This window comes from Denticeps clupeoides, chromosome 20 (assembly GCF_900700375.1).
Source record: "Denticeps clupeoides chromosome 20, fDenClu1.1, whole genome shotgun sequence".
NCBI lineage: Eukaryota > Metazoa > Chordata > Actinopteri > Clupeiformes > Denticipitidae > Denticeps > Denticeps clupeoides.
In genome coordinates this window covers 6,819,891-6,833,954 of record NC_041726.1, presented here as the reverse complement: position 1 = coordinate 6,833,954, position 14,064 = coordinate 6,819,891, and the positions used below count along the sequence as shown (strand labels likewise).

General features: G+C 46.5%; 2 protein-coding genes across 4 annotated transcripts; both read right to left on the bottom strand.

Moving 5' to 3' along the window:
• Positions 1-6,225: 6,225 nt before the first annotated feature.
• On the bottom strand, positions 6,226-10,938 carry LOC114770324 (uncharacterized). Its single transcript, XM_028964146.1, has 8 exons — positions 10,804-10,938; positions 10,450-10,592; positions 10,230-10,343; positions 9,003-9,059; positions 8,791-8,928; positions 8,528-8,641; positions 7,445-7,516; positions 6,226-7,367 (listed from the first exon to the last, which is right to left on the bottom strand). Exons 2-8 carry the CDS (start codon positions 10,543-10,545, stop codon positions 7,119-7,121), a joined length of 840 nt encoding a protein of 279 aa, XP_028819979.1. The 5' UTR covers positions 10,546-10,592; positions 10,804-10,938; the 3' UTR covers positions 6,226-7,118.
• Positions 10,939-11,297: 359 nt separating this feature from the next.
• Positions 11,298-13,347, bottom strand: LOC114770325 (uncharacterized). 3 transcript variants are annotated; one of them, XM_028964148.1, is made up of 9 exons: positions 13,069-13,347; positions 12,711-12,849; positions 12,430-12,552; positions 12,304-12,360; positions 12,086-12,223; positions 11,938-11,988; positions 11,742-11,855; positions 11,589-11,657; positions 11,298-11,438 (listed from the first exon to the last, which is right to left on the bottom strand). In XM_028964148.1, the coding sequence occupies exons 2-9, from the start codon at positions 12,798-12,800 to the stop codon at positions 11,322-11,324; spliced, it is 759 nt and encodes a 252-aa protein (XP_028819981.1). In that variant the 5' UTR covers positions 12,801-12,849; positions 13,069-13,347; the 3' UTR covers positions 11,298-11,321. The 3 variants fall into 3 exon arrangements, with proteins under 3 accessions (XP_028819981.1, XP_028819982.1, XP_028819980.1); XM_028964149.1 differs by having other exon boundaries at positions 12,711-12,825; XM_028964147.1 differs by having other exon boundaries at positions 12,711-12,801; positions 13,069-13,345.
• Between the last annotated feature and the right edge of the window lie 717 nt (positions 13,348-14,064).

Below are 14,064 nucleotides of genomic sequence, written 5' to 3'. Positions count from 1 at the left end.
ATGTAATGGTTTGAAAAAAATGAAAATATGGTCTCTAGATATCAGGTATGAAGGAAAGTCAAGTGCAGATAGGATGTCTGAAGAATACATTCAATGAAATTATGATAAACTGTCAAATAGGTGGTGTAGAAGGCAACTAAACACGAGAAGAGGGGAGACAAAGAGCAAGACAAAAGCGATTTGAGACAAGTTGTATAAAGGAAAGAAAACTGCTCTGAAGAAGAGGCTCTGTCACCTCAGGACTTTAAATGAGGGTGTGGAACTGACCAAAGCCTTTCTAGATCTTTACAAAATGTCCCTGGGTTCCTTTAAATGTATGTCACATTTTGTGAGTTTGAAGATGGACTGGACTTCCTGTCCACTATCCTGTGCATTTCTATGTTTGTGCACAATGGAGCATCAATGTCCTGTTTGGCAGTGTTTACTGTATTTAATGTCATGTCTGTGACCAGCTTTAATTGTCATTCATCTGCATAACATAAAGGGTAACCGTTTTTTTTTTTTTTTTAATTCTGCTCCTGGACCGGATTCTCAGGTACCTCCCCTGCCAGCTTAAAGCGTCTGCCTCAAGTCGATGCCTCCATGCCAGTAACCGCCTTCCTCTTCTTCACGGAGATCACCAACCGTGTCTTCAACAGCACCCTGCTGAACACCAACTCCCCAGACTACCGAAGCCTCCAGTCTGAAGTCAATAATCTGGTGAGTGGCAAACTGGAACCCCGGCTAGATGCTGCAGATTAACACAAAAGATGTGGGGGTTTTGAACGCAAATGTGTCTGTCAGATGAACCAGGTCTACAACTGCATCAGCTGTGACTACAGCTATGGGGGGACGGAGGACATGGCCTTCAGGTATCAGATCTGAATTCCCCGCTTTTATGACATCTTGAATTTATTTTTTGGTGCTAAAACCAGACCTCTGCTTTGTTCTGCAGTCCAGGCAATCTGGTCATTGCCAGGATGGTTTTGTATTTCAACACCGCCGATATAAACCCCATGGTGGTGAAATATTTATACGTTAACGCAGTTAATAACATCCTGCTTCCAACACTGCTACAGATTAACGCCGATTACACAGAAGGTACGGACTCATCAGCCTACGTTTATGTTCCAAAAATAAAGCTACTTGTAATATCAAGACTCCGCCCGCTTTCACAGATTTCTCCACCCCTGCATACTACACCACGACCATCCCAGAGACAACCAACCTCATCACCAGATCCAGCCATTTCCCAACAGCCACTCATCCCATCAGGTCCAGCATAACGTCCCCCACAACAAAAGTGACAAAATCCAGTCCCCTCACCAGTGACCCAACAAGTGACCCAACAGGAAGACCCCTCAGCAGTCACATGCCTGCTCACACCTCAGATTTGCCTGAACACAAGACCAGCAGCAGGCACGACACCTCAGCTCCACCCCACCCGTTCAGCTCAACAGACTCCAGCGGCTACGAGTCCTCCGCGGCCCACCATGATGCCCCGTCCAGTGTTCCAGTGACGGCCACCAGCCACCACCAGTCCACCACCCACAGCAGACCCAAAACCCAGAACATCCTCAGACCCAACATCAGCACTACAGTGACCACCACCCTCTCCCAGCATCCTCCGTACTGGATTGACTGGGTGCCTGGATGGGGCATTGCCCTGCTAGTTCTGGTAGCGATCATCCTCCTGCTTGCCATCATCATCATCATCATGTTGGTGAGGAAATGTTTACATTTATACACTAATCAGAGGTTTTCATGGACCTTTGTTCATTCGTACCTTCGGTTCCAACAGCTTTTGGTGCTCTAACGAAATTCCTCCTCAGCTTGTGCGGTGGTGTTGCGAGCCAGACCGGCAACCTCCGCCCAGAGTGGAGACGGTGTACCCGCAGCCAATGCCCAGCCCCACCCCCACCTACATCACACATTCGCCAGCCACTCCACACACACTCAAGACCGGGGTAAGAGTCGTGAGACTGACCCCGAGCATTCAGTCTTAGACTAGAACAAGCAGCACGTGTCTTTAGATCTTTAATGCGCTCCTTCAGCCATAGCCAACCTGCATCTGATGTGTCTTCCAGGAGGATGATGGACCAGACAGACCTAAGAGGAACAAAACAGGCATGTACGTGGTCAACCCCTGAGCTGAACGTTCAGAACGGGTACGTATCAACACGGCAGTGTGAACTTCTGGTCTTCTATTGTGGTTCAGTCCATAACCCCAAAGTCCTCCAGAGGATGTTCTCGAACTTGCAAACTTGCATGGTCCAATCCTTCAAACATACTGAGCAATGCGAAAGCAACGCGTCTGAGTCACGCCGGCCGCAGTGAAGGCGTGGCAGCGACTGCGTAAATCGTTTTTATTCAGCCGGAACAATGACCCGAAGGACAACAATGGTCCAAAAACCACATGTCTATTCCACTCCAGGAGTCCAAATAAAGGCGATGTCAAGCGGCGCGGCCCGCAAAGCCTCGCACCATTGTTGCTGTCGGACTCTTCAAATCCAGCGTTATCCCGAGCAAACAAAGCTTGGGAAAAATCCACGAATAATAACGGCCGATCATTAATAGGTTTTTCAATGAAATTGCTGGGGAGAAACAGCTTCAGACAGTCCCAGACAAGAATGAGTTCCAGGGAAACAATACAAAACGATCCTCCTTACACGACAGACCCGAGAATTACCTTGAGCAACAACTGAGATGTTAATGAGACGCTACTGTCATTGGAAGTCCAAAATGCTACATACGCGCAGCATTTACGGTAGCAATGTCGAGCGCGTGCACTCTGTAGGTTTTCTGCTGTAGGTTAAGTAATGAAGGCCTTGGCCTCTCGAGTCTCTTGACCTTTCGGGCCGCGAGACAAACGGCAGAATAATGGCAGCCGCGCTCTTTTGTTGCCACTTGATATTGATGTATTTGTTTTTGTACCAGCGGCTGCCGATCGGATCACACCCTGCCTTGTTTGTGGAAATCATAAAGTGATTGCTGGAGCTTTAATGGGAGGAGAGGCAGGGAGGTCACGTTTTTCATGAACGGGAGTCGGGGATGAGGGTTGCGGAGGTGAGGGGATTGGATGGAGAGAGAGGCAAGTGATGACCTCTGAACCCTATCAGCATTTGCAAAATCCTTTAACAACAAGGTGCTCATCTCTAATCAGAACACTGAAACCATCTGAACGATGATGAAGTGAAAGTGACCTTTAGCCAATTATGGCTGTCATGTGACACGTCTCCCTCAGATCAATCAAAGGCCTTGTCTGTAACTCAAGTATTTAATGAGGGACAGTTTGAATTATTAATTGAAAACAGCATTTATTTCTATTTATTTCTACTTTTTTGTGTCCCTGTAGGTGACCAGCGCTCCAGAATGGGCTTTGTTGGATATAAGTGTACAGTTTTCATAAAGCTGCGATGTGTTATTATTTATTGGTGGGCAGCGTTTTGGTCATCGGTTCTCATCAGATTCATCTCCTGGATTTAAAAAAACCAGCACATCCAGACGACTGGACTGGTACTCAGACGTGTGTGTAACCTCTCTCATGTAACACTATTGTACTTTCTTCTGTTGTTTTTTTATGTAAATGAGTTGGGGGGAGTTTTTAACTCCCAGTGTGAGTATTAATGCTGTAATGCATTTTTTTCATGGATTTACCATGTTTTGTAACCCAAATAAAAAAAAATCATCTTTAATGTGTATGTAAGGTATTTAAATTTATTAATATGAATTTGTGTTCAAATTCTAGATGAAGGTGTTAAGAGCTATAAGAGCTTTAAAATGTCCAAAACGTCCCTATTTAAATGTCCCTGGTCCTACCCAATTCTTGAGCTGAATGAGGTGTGGTGGAACAGGTCTGGTGCCCTCCAGGACCAGGGTTGGTGACCCCTGGTCTATATGAATGCTTTCCGAATCCCCAGTAACAGTTGATCTGTGCTGGAGGATCTGAGAGATGGACAGAGCTGAGATAGGAGCACGTAGGAGGGTGCTGGAGGGTGTCTCTAATGCATGACAACAACAAAAAAAGTCCCAAAGCAAAGTCAAGGATCAAGGCCAGCAGATGCCATATTCCCTCAAACCTGAAGAACCTGCATCTTGTGGTGGGCAGGTGATTGGTGCTGGCCTCCTCCAAAACGTGGCCATTTAAAAAAAAAGTTTGGTTTGACCAGAATCTTGTTTGAGATTTACAGATTCCGCAATTCTTTACAAACTTTTCCTTGGTATATTACAGGCAACGCAGCATCGTGAACAGACATTTTAATTTAACGGAAATATTGGTAGCATTTTAAGCTGTTGAAACCAGCGGGAAAAAAGACACAATTAGGGATGCTTATTTTTAAAAAATGAATGAAATATTAGATTAACAAAACTTGTTTTTTTTTTTTTTGACACAAGCATCTGAATGGGCTCCTCAGATCTGCTATCAATAGGTGCTGAATGTTCTGGCAGCACTATCAGCCAGGACAAATACCCTGTCAGATTGGTGAACCCCGTCAGACCTCGAGAACGATAAGCGGCGCTGTGATTTTGCGCTGGAGACTCCATTAGCATCGTGATTAATGGGCTGGAGACACAGCGTGGAGCAAGGAAATAATAAAAGCATGCCAAGCGAAGTCCAGTGGCACAATAGAGGGTGTAACCAAACACTGGAGCTTTACGTACGGACCAAAAACATCCACATATACGCTCACAGATACACACTCATGGCATTCACTGGTTGACGGCTCTGCAGGAAAAAAATGGGTAGATTTCTGAGATGGTGAAGCTTGAATTGAGATGAAGGGGTCCCACAGGGACTGCTTGGGTTTAGGTCCCACACACAACCAATCACAACCACCTGTGGTCCCCATTGTGCACACACTGCACACACACTGCACTTAATTACACACTTTACATTTACATTTACTGCATTTATCAGACGTCCTTATCCAGAGTGAATTACAATCAGTAGTTACAGGGACAGTCCCCCCCTGGAGCAACTTAGGGTTAAGTGTCTTGCTCAGGGACACAATGGTGGTAAGTGGGATTTGAACATGGGTCTTCTGGTTCATTGGCGAGTGTGTAACCCGCTAGGCTACTACCACCCTGTTCACTTCTGGAGTATGCTGGGAAAAATATATATTCTCAAATCTAATCTAATCTTTCCATGCTTGTCTCTCAACCACTTTGAGTTCTCTGATCTGGACTCAATCTCAGCGCGTGTGTTTGTTGGACATCCGCTGACCAGTAAAAACGTGTGAGAAAAATCTGTCCGCGCATTCCAGCACTTTCCCATGAACGTTAACAAGTACCAAAAGCAGACCCGCACAGTGCGGTTCTATCTTTAGAAAGGGGGTTTTGCGTCAGAGGCCAGAACAAAGGCAACATTGAGGAATAATTAATCAAACTGCCTTTCATTAAAGAGCCATAATTATTCTGTTCAGTAGTGGAACACCCATTCAAAGTGTGAGTTCCTGAACATGCTGATGGATGGACACAAACACACTTTCATTATTATGTGTATCATACAATTGTACACCCATAATAGAACATAATATAATGCACTTACTGTATAGTGAACACATAATCAGACCCTAACGCATATCTCATACTGTTTACCCACATTGTTTTACAGTTTACATGGTTAAACTCGTAAATATCCGCATAATATCTTTGTCTTAGCATTTTTCACTTTTATGATTACTTTTTAAATGTCTTTTATAATTGCTATTCAAACACTCTTCCTGGTCATAATGCTGCATTTGAATTTAATTCTGACAATAAACGTTGCATTGTGTTGCATACTGGTTGTTAAATATGTTTTTAACAATGCAAATAAAATTCCATTTATCCTGAGATGCCCGTTTGAACATTAGACCAGTTGAGGTGTTAATGCTCTAGGAGCTTCTCTTGTGAACCTTTTGGAGCCTTCAGGTGCCTCTGTAAAAACTTCACTTGGTTTGATTCAGTCAGCTTTTATTGGGCCAAAATGACGCTGCAAGAGCTATATAGTGTTTTTTTTTTTGTTTTTTTTAAGTGTGTGTTTGTGTGTGCGCACACTAAACTAAGTGTTTAGTTACACCCAGTATTATACTGCTACACTTTGTTTTCTATACACAATGCAAGGATGGAAAAGCTTTAGGTGTGAAACAAAAGACACACACGGCGCAGGATTAAGCAGCCATTATTACATTCTAACCGCTTTTCATCTCTTAGATGTGGCAATCAGAGCTGAGGGACGAAATAAAAAAGAGAAAAACACGAGCATGCCGATGCGCTTTGTTGATGCTTTATTTGTATCTGTTGTTTCAGGCGGACACATGAGACCTTGTAGCACCCGGACGCCATTTAGCACCACCGCTCATCACCAGGGTCACCAGGCGGTGCCAAAACACACACTCGCAAACAGAAAAAAAGATTTGAAAAAGTGCCACATGGTATAAAGTATAAAATGAGAAATAAGTAAATAACAGTGCTCTACAGTGCTTTCAAGCTCTACTTCAGCTCACTGCAGTTTTCATCACCTGTGCTCTGCTGTTATGTGATTGGTCAGTTTCCTGTACACATGCTCTAGAGGTAAACCAGTCTAAAAGTAAGATGAACTGAACACTAACAAGAAACACAGGAGTTTGTGGAAGCTGACGGGGGTCAAAGGTCAGGATTCTATGTTCATCCAGAAAAACAGTAATGATAATCGGGTACCTCCCCCATATTCTCCCCCAATGATGACTTAGGTTTCAAAGGCCCTCCGGACTGATATGAAATCAGCTTAGAAGGACAGTGTCCAGATATGGACATTAAGTCAGTTCACCCATAAAAGATGGAAATAATTACAAGATCTATCAGTTCAGTTCTCTTGAGTTCCTCAGGACGGACACCGCTTAGGTGATAGTGAAAATGGAATATATAAAAACATACTATTCTATTCAAACGACAACACTGTGAAAAAACGGTTCATCAGATGATTGCGTTTTTCAGAAGAATCATGGAGAATCAGGTGAAGAGAAACAAGAAAAAACAAAAAATAAAGAGTGTTGATTGGTTGCTTGATGGGTTCTGTTTTCGCAGAAAGAGGGTGTGGTCATTTGGCACGATCCAACACATGATTGGCTGTGCTGATGACATTGTCTTGTCTCTAGATCAGAGTTCCCATCCTGCCGTCACAGTCGTGGATTAATGAGCTCCACCTCAGGTTCTATTGGAAACACCTGAGGTTCAGCAGTTTCAACCTGAGGTTCTAGTGGTACTACTTGAGGCTCTAATGATACCACTTCAGGTTCTATGGGTATCACCTGAGGTTCTATGGGTACCACCTGAGGTTCTGTGGTTTCTGTAGGGGGTGTGTGAACCTCCTCAGTGTCCGGCTCCGGCTGATGAACAGGTTCTGGTTCAGAAACCACGACCGCCACCTGAGACAGATAGACAGAACATGTCACAGTTCCGTTCCTCTGTGAGAACTGCAAATGCCACCATTAACTAAACTCACTTGGACAGGGGGAACAATGACTGGCTGCACCTGAACGGGGGGCGTGGTCAGTCGCTGACTCATGCCAACAATCTGAAGAGGCCAGAAACAACAACAGATACAGTGGAGGCATTGAAGAACAACTACAGAACTGAAACTTTAGCATCATCATACCCCACATATTTGCACTCTTCATCATCCTCACTTCATACAACCCACATGCTCATTATCATCCTCACACTTCATCATCCTCACTTCCTACAACCTCATACTCATTATCATCCTCAATTTCCACATCATCCTCACTCTTCAGCATCCTTACTCCCTACAATCCACATGCTCATTATCATCCTCACGCTTCATGATCCTCACTTCCTACAACCTCATACTCATTATCATCCTCAATTTCCACATCATCCTCACGCTTCATGATCCTCACTTCCTACAACCTCATGCTCATTATCATCCTCACTTCCCACATCATCCTCAACCTTCATGATCCTCACTTCCTACAAACCACATCCTCACTTCCCACATCATCCTCACGCTTCATCATCCTCACTTCCTACAACCTCATGCTCATTATCATTCTCACTTCCCACATCATCCTCACACTTCATCATCCTCACTTCCTACAACCTCATGTTCATTATCATCCTCACTTCCCACATCATCCTCACACTTCATCATCCTCACTTCCTACAACCTCATGCTCATTATCATCCTCACTTCCCACATCATCCTCACACTTAATCATCCTCACTTCCTACAAACCACATCCTCACTTCCCACATCATCCTCACGCTTCATGATACTCACTTCCTACAACCTCATGCTCATTATCATCCTCAATTTCCACATCATCCTCATTCTTCAGCATCCTCAGATCCCACACCATCACTGCTTTTAATCATCCTTCAACCCCCAACTTCCAATACATCCCTTCAATCCCCTTCATGCTCTTCATCATCCTCACAGCCCACATTTTCCTTCCTTCTCAACCCCCTTCCCCCCGATCTTCATCCTCTGTACTTCCTACAACCACCTCAATCTTCATCTTATTCACTTTCCAAAAATGACAAGAAGTCTATGTGAGGTACAGACCTGGATTCCTCCTCTGGCCAGAACCCCCAGTCCAAATAAAATGGCTGTGATGCAGATGACGAGTTCCAGCAGCAGAAACAGAACCAGGGTCCCAAGAATGCCGTCAATCAGCAGCTGAACATGGGAGAGAGGAGAATGTTCAGGAGAGGAGAATATTGACATCATGTAGTTCAGAGATCTACATGATGAAAATTGAAAAAAATAGACTTGACCAACTAAACAATAGAAGATTTCCAGGTACGATTAAGGTGGAGGGAACGCACCACTGAGAAGATCTCCAGGCGTCGGCAGTGCTCGCAGTGGTAGGTGGTCTGGCGGTATGGAAGGTTTCTGGACAGGAGGCCCAGGGCGGCGGTGGTGAAGGCCAGGCTGACCAGGTGCAGCACCAGCATGGTCTTCACCTACACAGAGACACTGGGACACATGAGCTTGCCGTGAAGGACGGTGTGTGTTGACCACGGCGATGAGGACTTACCCAGAAGAGCGTGGGGTACCTGCCCGTGTGGATGAGGACGGCCCCAGACGCGATCAGCTGCAGAATCAGGACCAAATACATGGAGTTAAGGTCCCTGCCTGACATTGCAACACTTCAAAACTTCTGTAAGGAAGTGACATCAAAGTTTGATGTCACTACATTGGGGCTTTCCAAAACCAATCCAACAACCAGGTTATTTGAATATCAGGACAATTTGTGGCAACTTTGTAGGCAGCTATATGTTGCATTAATGCTTTATTTATGGGTGTGATGATTATGGGACCACATTGGGATTGGCTGGCGCCTTACTCAAACTGATATGATTGGCTGGCGCTTGCAAACTGCAGAAATATAAGTACCGGCCAATGCAGTCGCGTCAGACACGCCCACCAAGTTTAATGTTAGTGTCCACTTTGGAGGTCATTACTATTCGTACATAAATGAAAAAAAAAAATTCACCAACCAGATATTCACTGCAGTTATTTTTTTTATTATTGTGTTGTTATTTAGGGTGACCGGATGTCCTCTTTGTCCTTTCTTCTTTTTGAGACATATCAGAGACACACATTGTGTGTGGCTAGGTTTGGGTTTTTGACCTGCCTAAACATGGGCATCCTACACTCATACTCATACTCATGCTAGTAAATCGGTTTCATTTACATTTACAGCATGTATCAGACGCCCTTATCCAGAGTGACTTACAATCAGTAGTTACAGGGACAGTCCCCCTGGAGCAACTTAGGGTTAAGTGTCTTGCTCATGGACACAATGGTAGTAAGTGGGATTTGAGCCTTGTCTTCTGGTTCATAGGCGAGTGTGTCACCGTCTACTAGGCTGCTACCACCCTACTACTCAGGGACACAATGGTATTAAGTGGGATTGAACCTTGCTTAAAGGCAATACAGGCAAATTCTGAGGGCAACATCCATCCAAGAGGCGCCACAAACAGAGGAAGAAAAAAAGTAAAATTCAACTATTCTAAAAAAACTAGTTGGTATTAATAAGTCTTAATGTGAAAAGAACAAGGCCACATGACGTTTCCTGCGTAGCCTCTTAAGTAGTAGTAGTAATAATAATAATGATACGTGGAAATCCTATGAGGCCACCATGTTGAGCATTTTGGCAAATTCAAGAGGTTTCAGTTCTGGCAACATTCTTCCGATATGGCTTTAGAGGTAAATGAACAGCGATGTCAAACGCTGAAGCTCCACCCCTCTCCTTCCTGACCTCGGCCACGATGAACAGCAGCACGATGATATCCACGACGAAGTGGAGCTCGGAGATCTGCAGGAGCGTCGCGCTGAGGCACATGGTCAGAACTCCCACGATGATCTGGAGGGCCTGGGGGACAACATGACCTTGCTGACCTCCTTGCAAAGCTCACATCTCTCACATTATTCAAGTTCAACGATTAGTTGTGGCCCATTGACGATAATCGTCCACTCACCCCCAGGGTTTTCGGCTCCACCCTAAGGAAGGAGTGGACCTGCTGGGGGCTCAGGCCGCCGGGCGGTGGGATGGCGTCCTGGCTGTTGATGCCCATCTTGTGTCGTCAGCGAATGAGGACAACAGCGACGCCTGAACTCAGGGCTGGAGATAAGGAAGACATAAGAAGACATTTACAGGGTGATGCCCAGGCGTTTCTGGATAAACATCTGGTGAAGTTGTGCTCTTCTTTTTGCTTTTTTTTTTTAGGAGCAGTAAAGCAAGCAAGGAGGGTCATCGTGGGAAGGTGACACTGCGACTCCACCACCACGCCCCACGCCCCAATGCCGTCGTGCCTGCATGCGATCGGTCTTACCTCTCCGCCTCGGATCCGTCGCCGCGTCTCCTTTTCGGGGCTCCTGCCGGCGCGCAGCGTCAGTGCGCCTGTGCGCGAGCCGCCCGTCTACCGCATTGGAGACGCGGGCGCGCGCTTTGGGATGCGGTACCGGTGCGCGCGCGCGCTCGCTCGCTCGCGCTGGGCGGGGCGGGGCCGGGCGGGGCGGGGCCGGGCGGGGATCGGCCGCTGCGGCGTCAGCATCGCACCCGTCCGAGCGCGAGTTCGATTCTGACGTTACGTGATTTAAATCCTGTTCCTTCTGGCTTGTTAAGTAAATCTACAACATTCAACGCGGTGTCTGTGATATTGCACTGGAGCTCGTTTTTATTAGAAACGAATAAATAAACATGATATAAAAACAGGACAGTTACCACAGTGTGTCTGGAAACGAACCCCTGGACATTAAAAAAAAAAAAAATTAATCTTAAGAATGTTGACATTTGACGGATTACAGATAACCAATCGTCATTAAACTCGTCATCGTTATCAGCCACATCTCAGCCCAGGCGCCGAACCTCCACTGGCTCCACCTGCGGCTCCATGGGCGGAGTCAGCTTCCCCTCAAATGGGCCCTCAAGCTCCACCTCCGCCACCTCTGCGACCACCACCTCCACCTGAAACCGGGCAGCATGTTGAAATCATTTCATTTGAAGCCATAGAGACGTCAGTAGAATCTAATTTTCTGCTCTTCTCAGGGTGGAAAGACACTTCCACTAGTTCAGGTAGGTGACCTTTCACCCCGGAGCCAGGTCACTGTTCTGTACCTGGGAAGCAGCGGCCTCGGCAACTTCATCCAGCGTCTCCACACCCACGGCGGGCTGGACAGCTCCAGGCTGCGGAGAGAAGAGGAGAGAGACGTCGGTGGCTCCGGAAGGGCGCGGCTGTGAGAGGCGGAGCAACCAGCGGTGACCACTCACCTGCGCCCGGCCCATGACCAGGATGCGGACGCCCACCAGGATGGCTGCGATGCAGATGAGCAGCTCGATCACCAGGAAGAGAAGAAGGGTGCTGAGGAGGCCATCGATCACATACTAATGGACACAGAAACCCCATATTATACATATCATAATAAAATGAATAATATAAAGGGTTGGAAATAAAATGAAAATGTACTTTGCAGTTTTTTTCCACGGTGTAGGTACATTTTTTGAAGCAGTGCTGTTGCTGTAGAAGTGGGCAGAGATAAAAAAAAAAGAAGATTAAGAAGAGATGCGGGAAGGGCTCCGCCCTGATAGGACACGCCCCCACCCCTGGTGCTTACGGCCACTTCGATTTCCTGCTGCCTGCAGTGATCGCAGTGGTAGGTGTCCTGTCTGTAGGGCAGGTGCTGGGACAGGAGGGCCACCGCCGCCGTGGTGAAGCCCAGACTGATCAAGTGGACCACCAGCGTGGCCTTCACCTGCGGACAGACGGCAGAGGCGTGGCGTGGTGTGTGTGTGTTTGCATGTGTGTGAGGTGATCTTCAACCGTCAGACTCACCCAGGACAGAGAAGGCCAGATGCCACTGAAGATGAGGATGAGTCCAGACACGATCAGCTGCGGAAATGAACAGAAATGATGAGATAATACACACACACACAAACACAAACACACGACAACACACACCTGTGCCACAGCAACCAGCAGCAGGATGATCTCGAATATGAAGCTGTAGAGCGTGAGTTCGTACACCATCAGCACCGACACGCTCAGACACAGAGTCAAGATGCCGATTAGGACCTGGACTACCTGCAGAAGAGCAGAATACACAGTCTGTAGACACTGGGACAACTAAACTAACTCCTATATCCCCTGTAGGGGTGTCCAGGGTGCGGGGTGTGACACTGAGGTGACGTTGGGTCTTTCAGGACCCCGAAATTGAACAATTCAGTGTTGAGGTCACTAACCCCCAGTGTCTTGGGCTCCATCCGGCCATACGTCTTCAGCTGCCTGCGGCTCAGGGAGCCTGGGGTCGGGTTCTGGAGGTCGGCAGCCATTCTACAGACAGACAGAGAGACAAACCTGCAGGGGGGTGAGAGGGCAGGGCTGAAAACATAACACATCAACTATTAATAAATATATCAATATTATGTATTCTAAAACATCACGGAATAAAATACTTGTAATATATGTCGGGATCAAACAATACCTATATATTCTAATGAGATCTACATGAAGAACAGAGTTTTGCTGATGCCCCGTTAAACGCTGCAGCCGACCCTGGTGCAGGACGTTCCGGTCGCGGCGGCCCCGGTTCTGTCTTACCTGTCCGGCCTCAACGGGATGTGTCCTCTCTCCGATTCACGGACGTTGGCCGCGCGTCGACGCTCCGATCCCGTCCGGTACCGGATCCGACGGGTCGGTTTGTGCCGCACCGGGGAGCGCAGTTGCCAGATCTCGCGAGATGAAGGAGAGACAGGACGGTCCCCAGACGCGGTCACGTCGACCCGGGGAACGCCACGTTCAAAATCGCCTGCGTTAATCCGACCTAAAGGCGCACTGTCTGTGTTTATAACGCACTTTATATATTATATGATGTAAGTGATCCCAGAGTGGCGTAGAATAAGCAGACCTGGCAACTCAGTTACAGCTTCAGAACGAGTGGGGGGGTGGGGGGGTGGGGCATGAGAGAAGTTCTGTATATAGAATTAATCAGCGCAAAATGATCTAAAGAATCAATTGCCACGTATCAGCCAACCAGGAAAGCGCATCAGTTATTAACTCTCAATTGACTTAAACGGACTTTTCCTGATTTACAACTATTTTCTTTTATGAACAGTAACACCCCACAAATGAGCCTAGTCTATTACACAATAAATTGTTTAAATTGCGTTTTTATCAGTTCATGGTTTACAAATCTTGTGGAGATATTTTTTTTATTTGCTTGTTATAACAATTTGGAAACAATTTTTAGAACAAATAATATTGCACTCTTTTAAGTTCTTATTACACCAGAAGTGCCAAACCCTGGTCCTGGTGATTCCCCATCCTATGGGTTTTATGTGCAGCCATCAACTAACACAGCAGATCCCACAGCTGTTCTAGGGATATAAAAAGGGAAAAATTCCTCAATCATGGAGAAGCTGGACCTATGGAGGTAGCCACGCCTCATCGTGCCGCTAAACGATAGACTGCCAAGTGCAACCCAACAGAGTCCGTGTCATCCCATGTCCCCACCCCATCCACCATCAATAGGAGGGAACAGAGGAAGCTAAATTTAGTTCTAATGGAGAATCCAGTGTAAGGGGCTGTAAGTGCCAC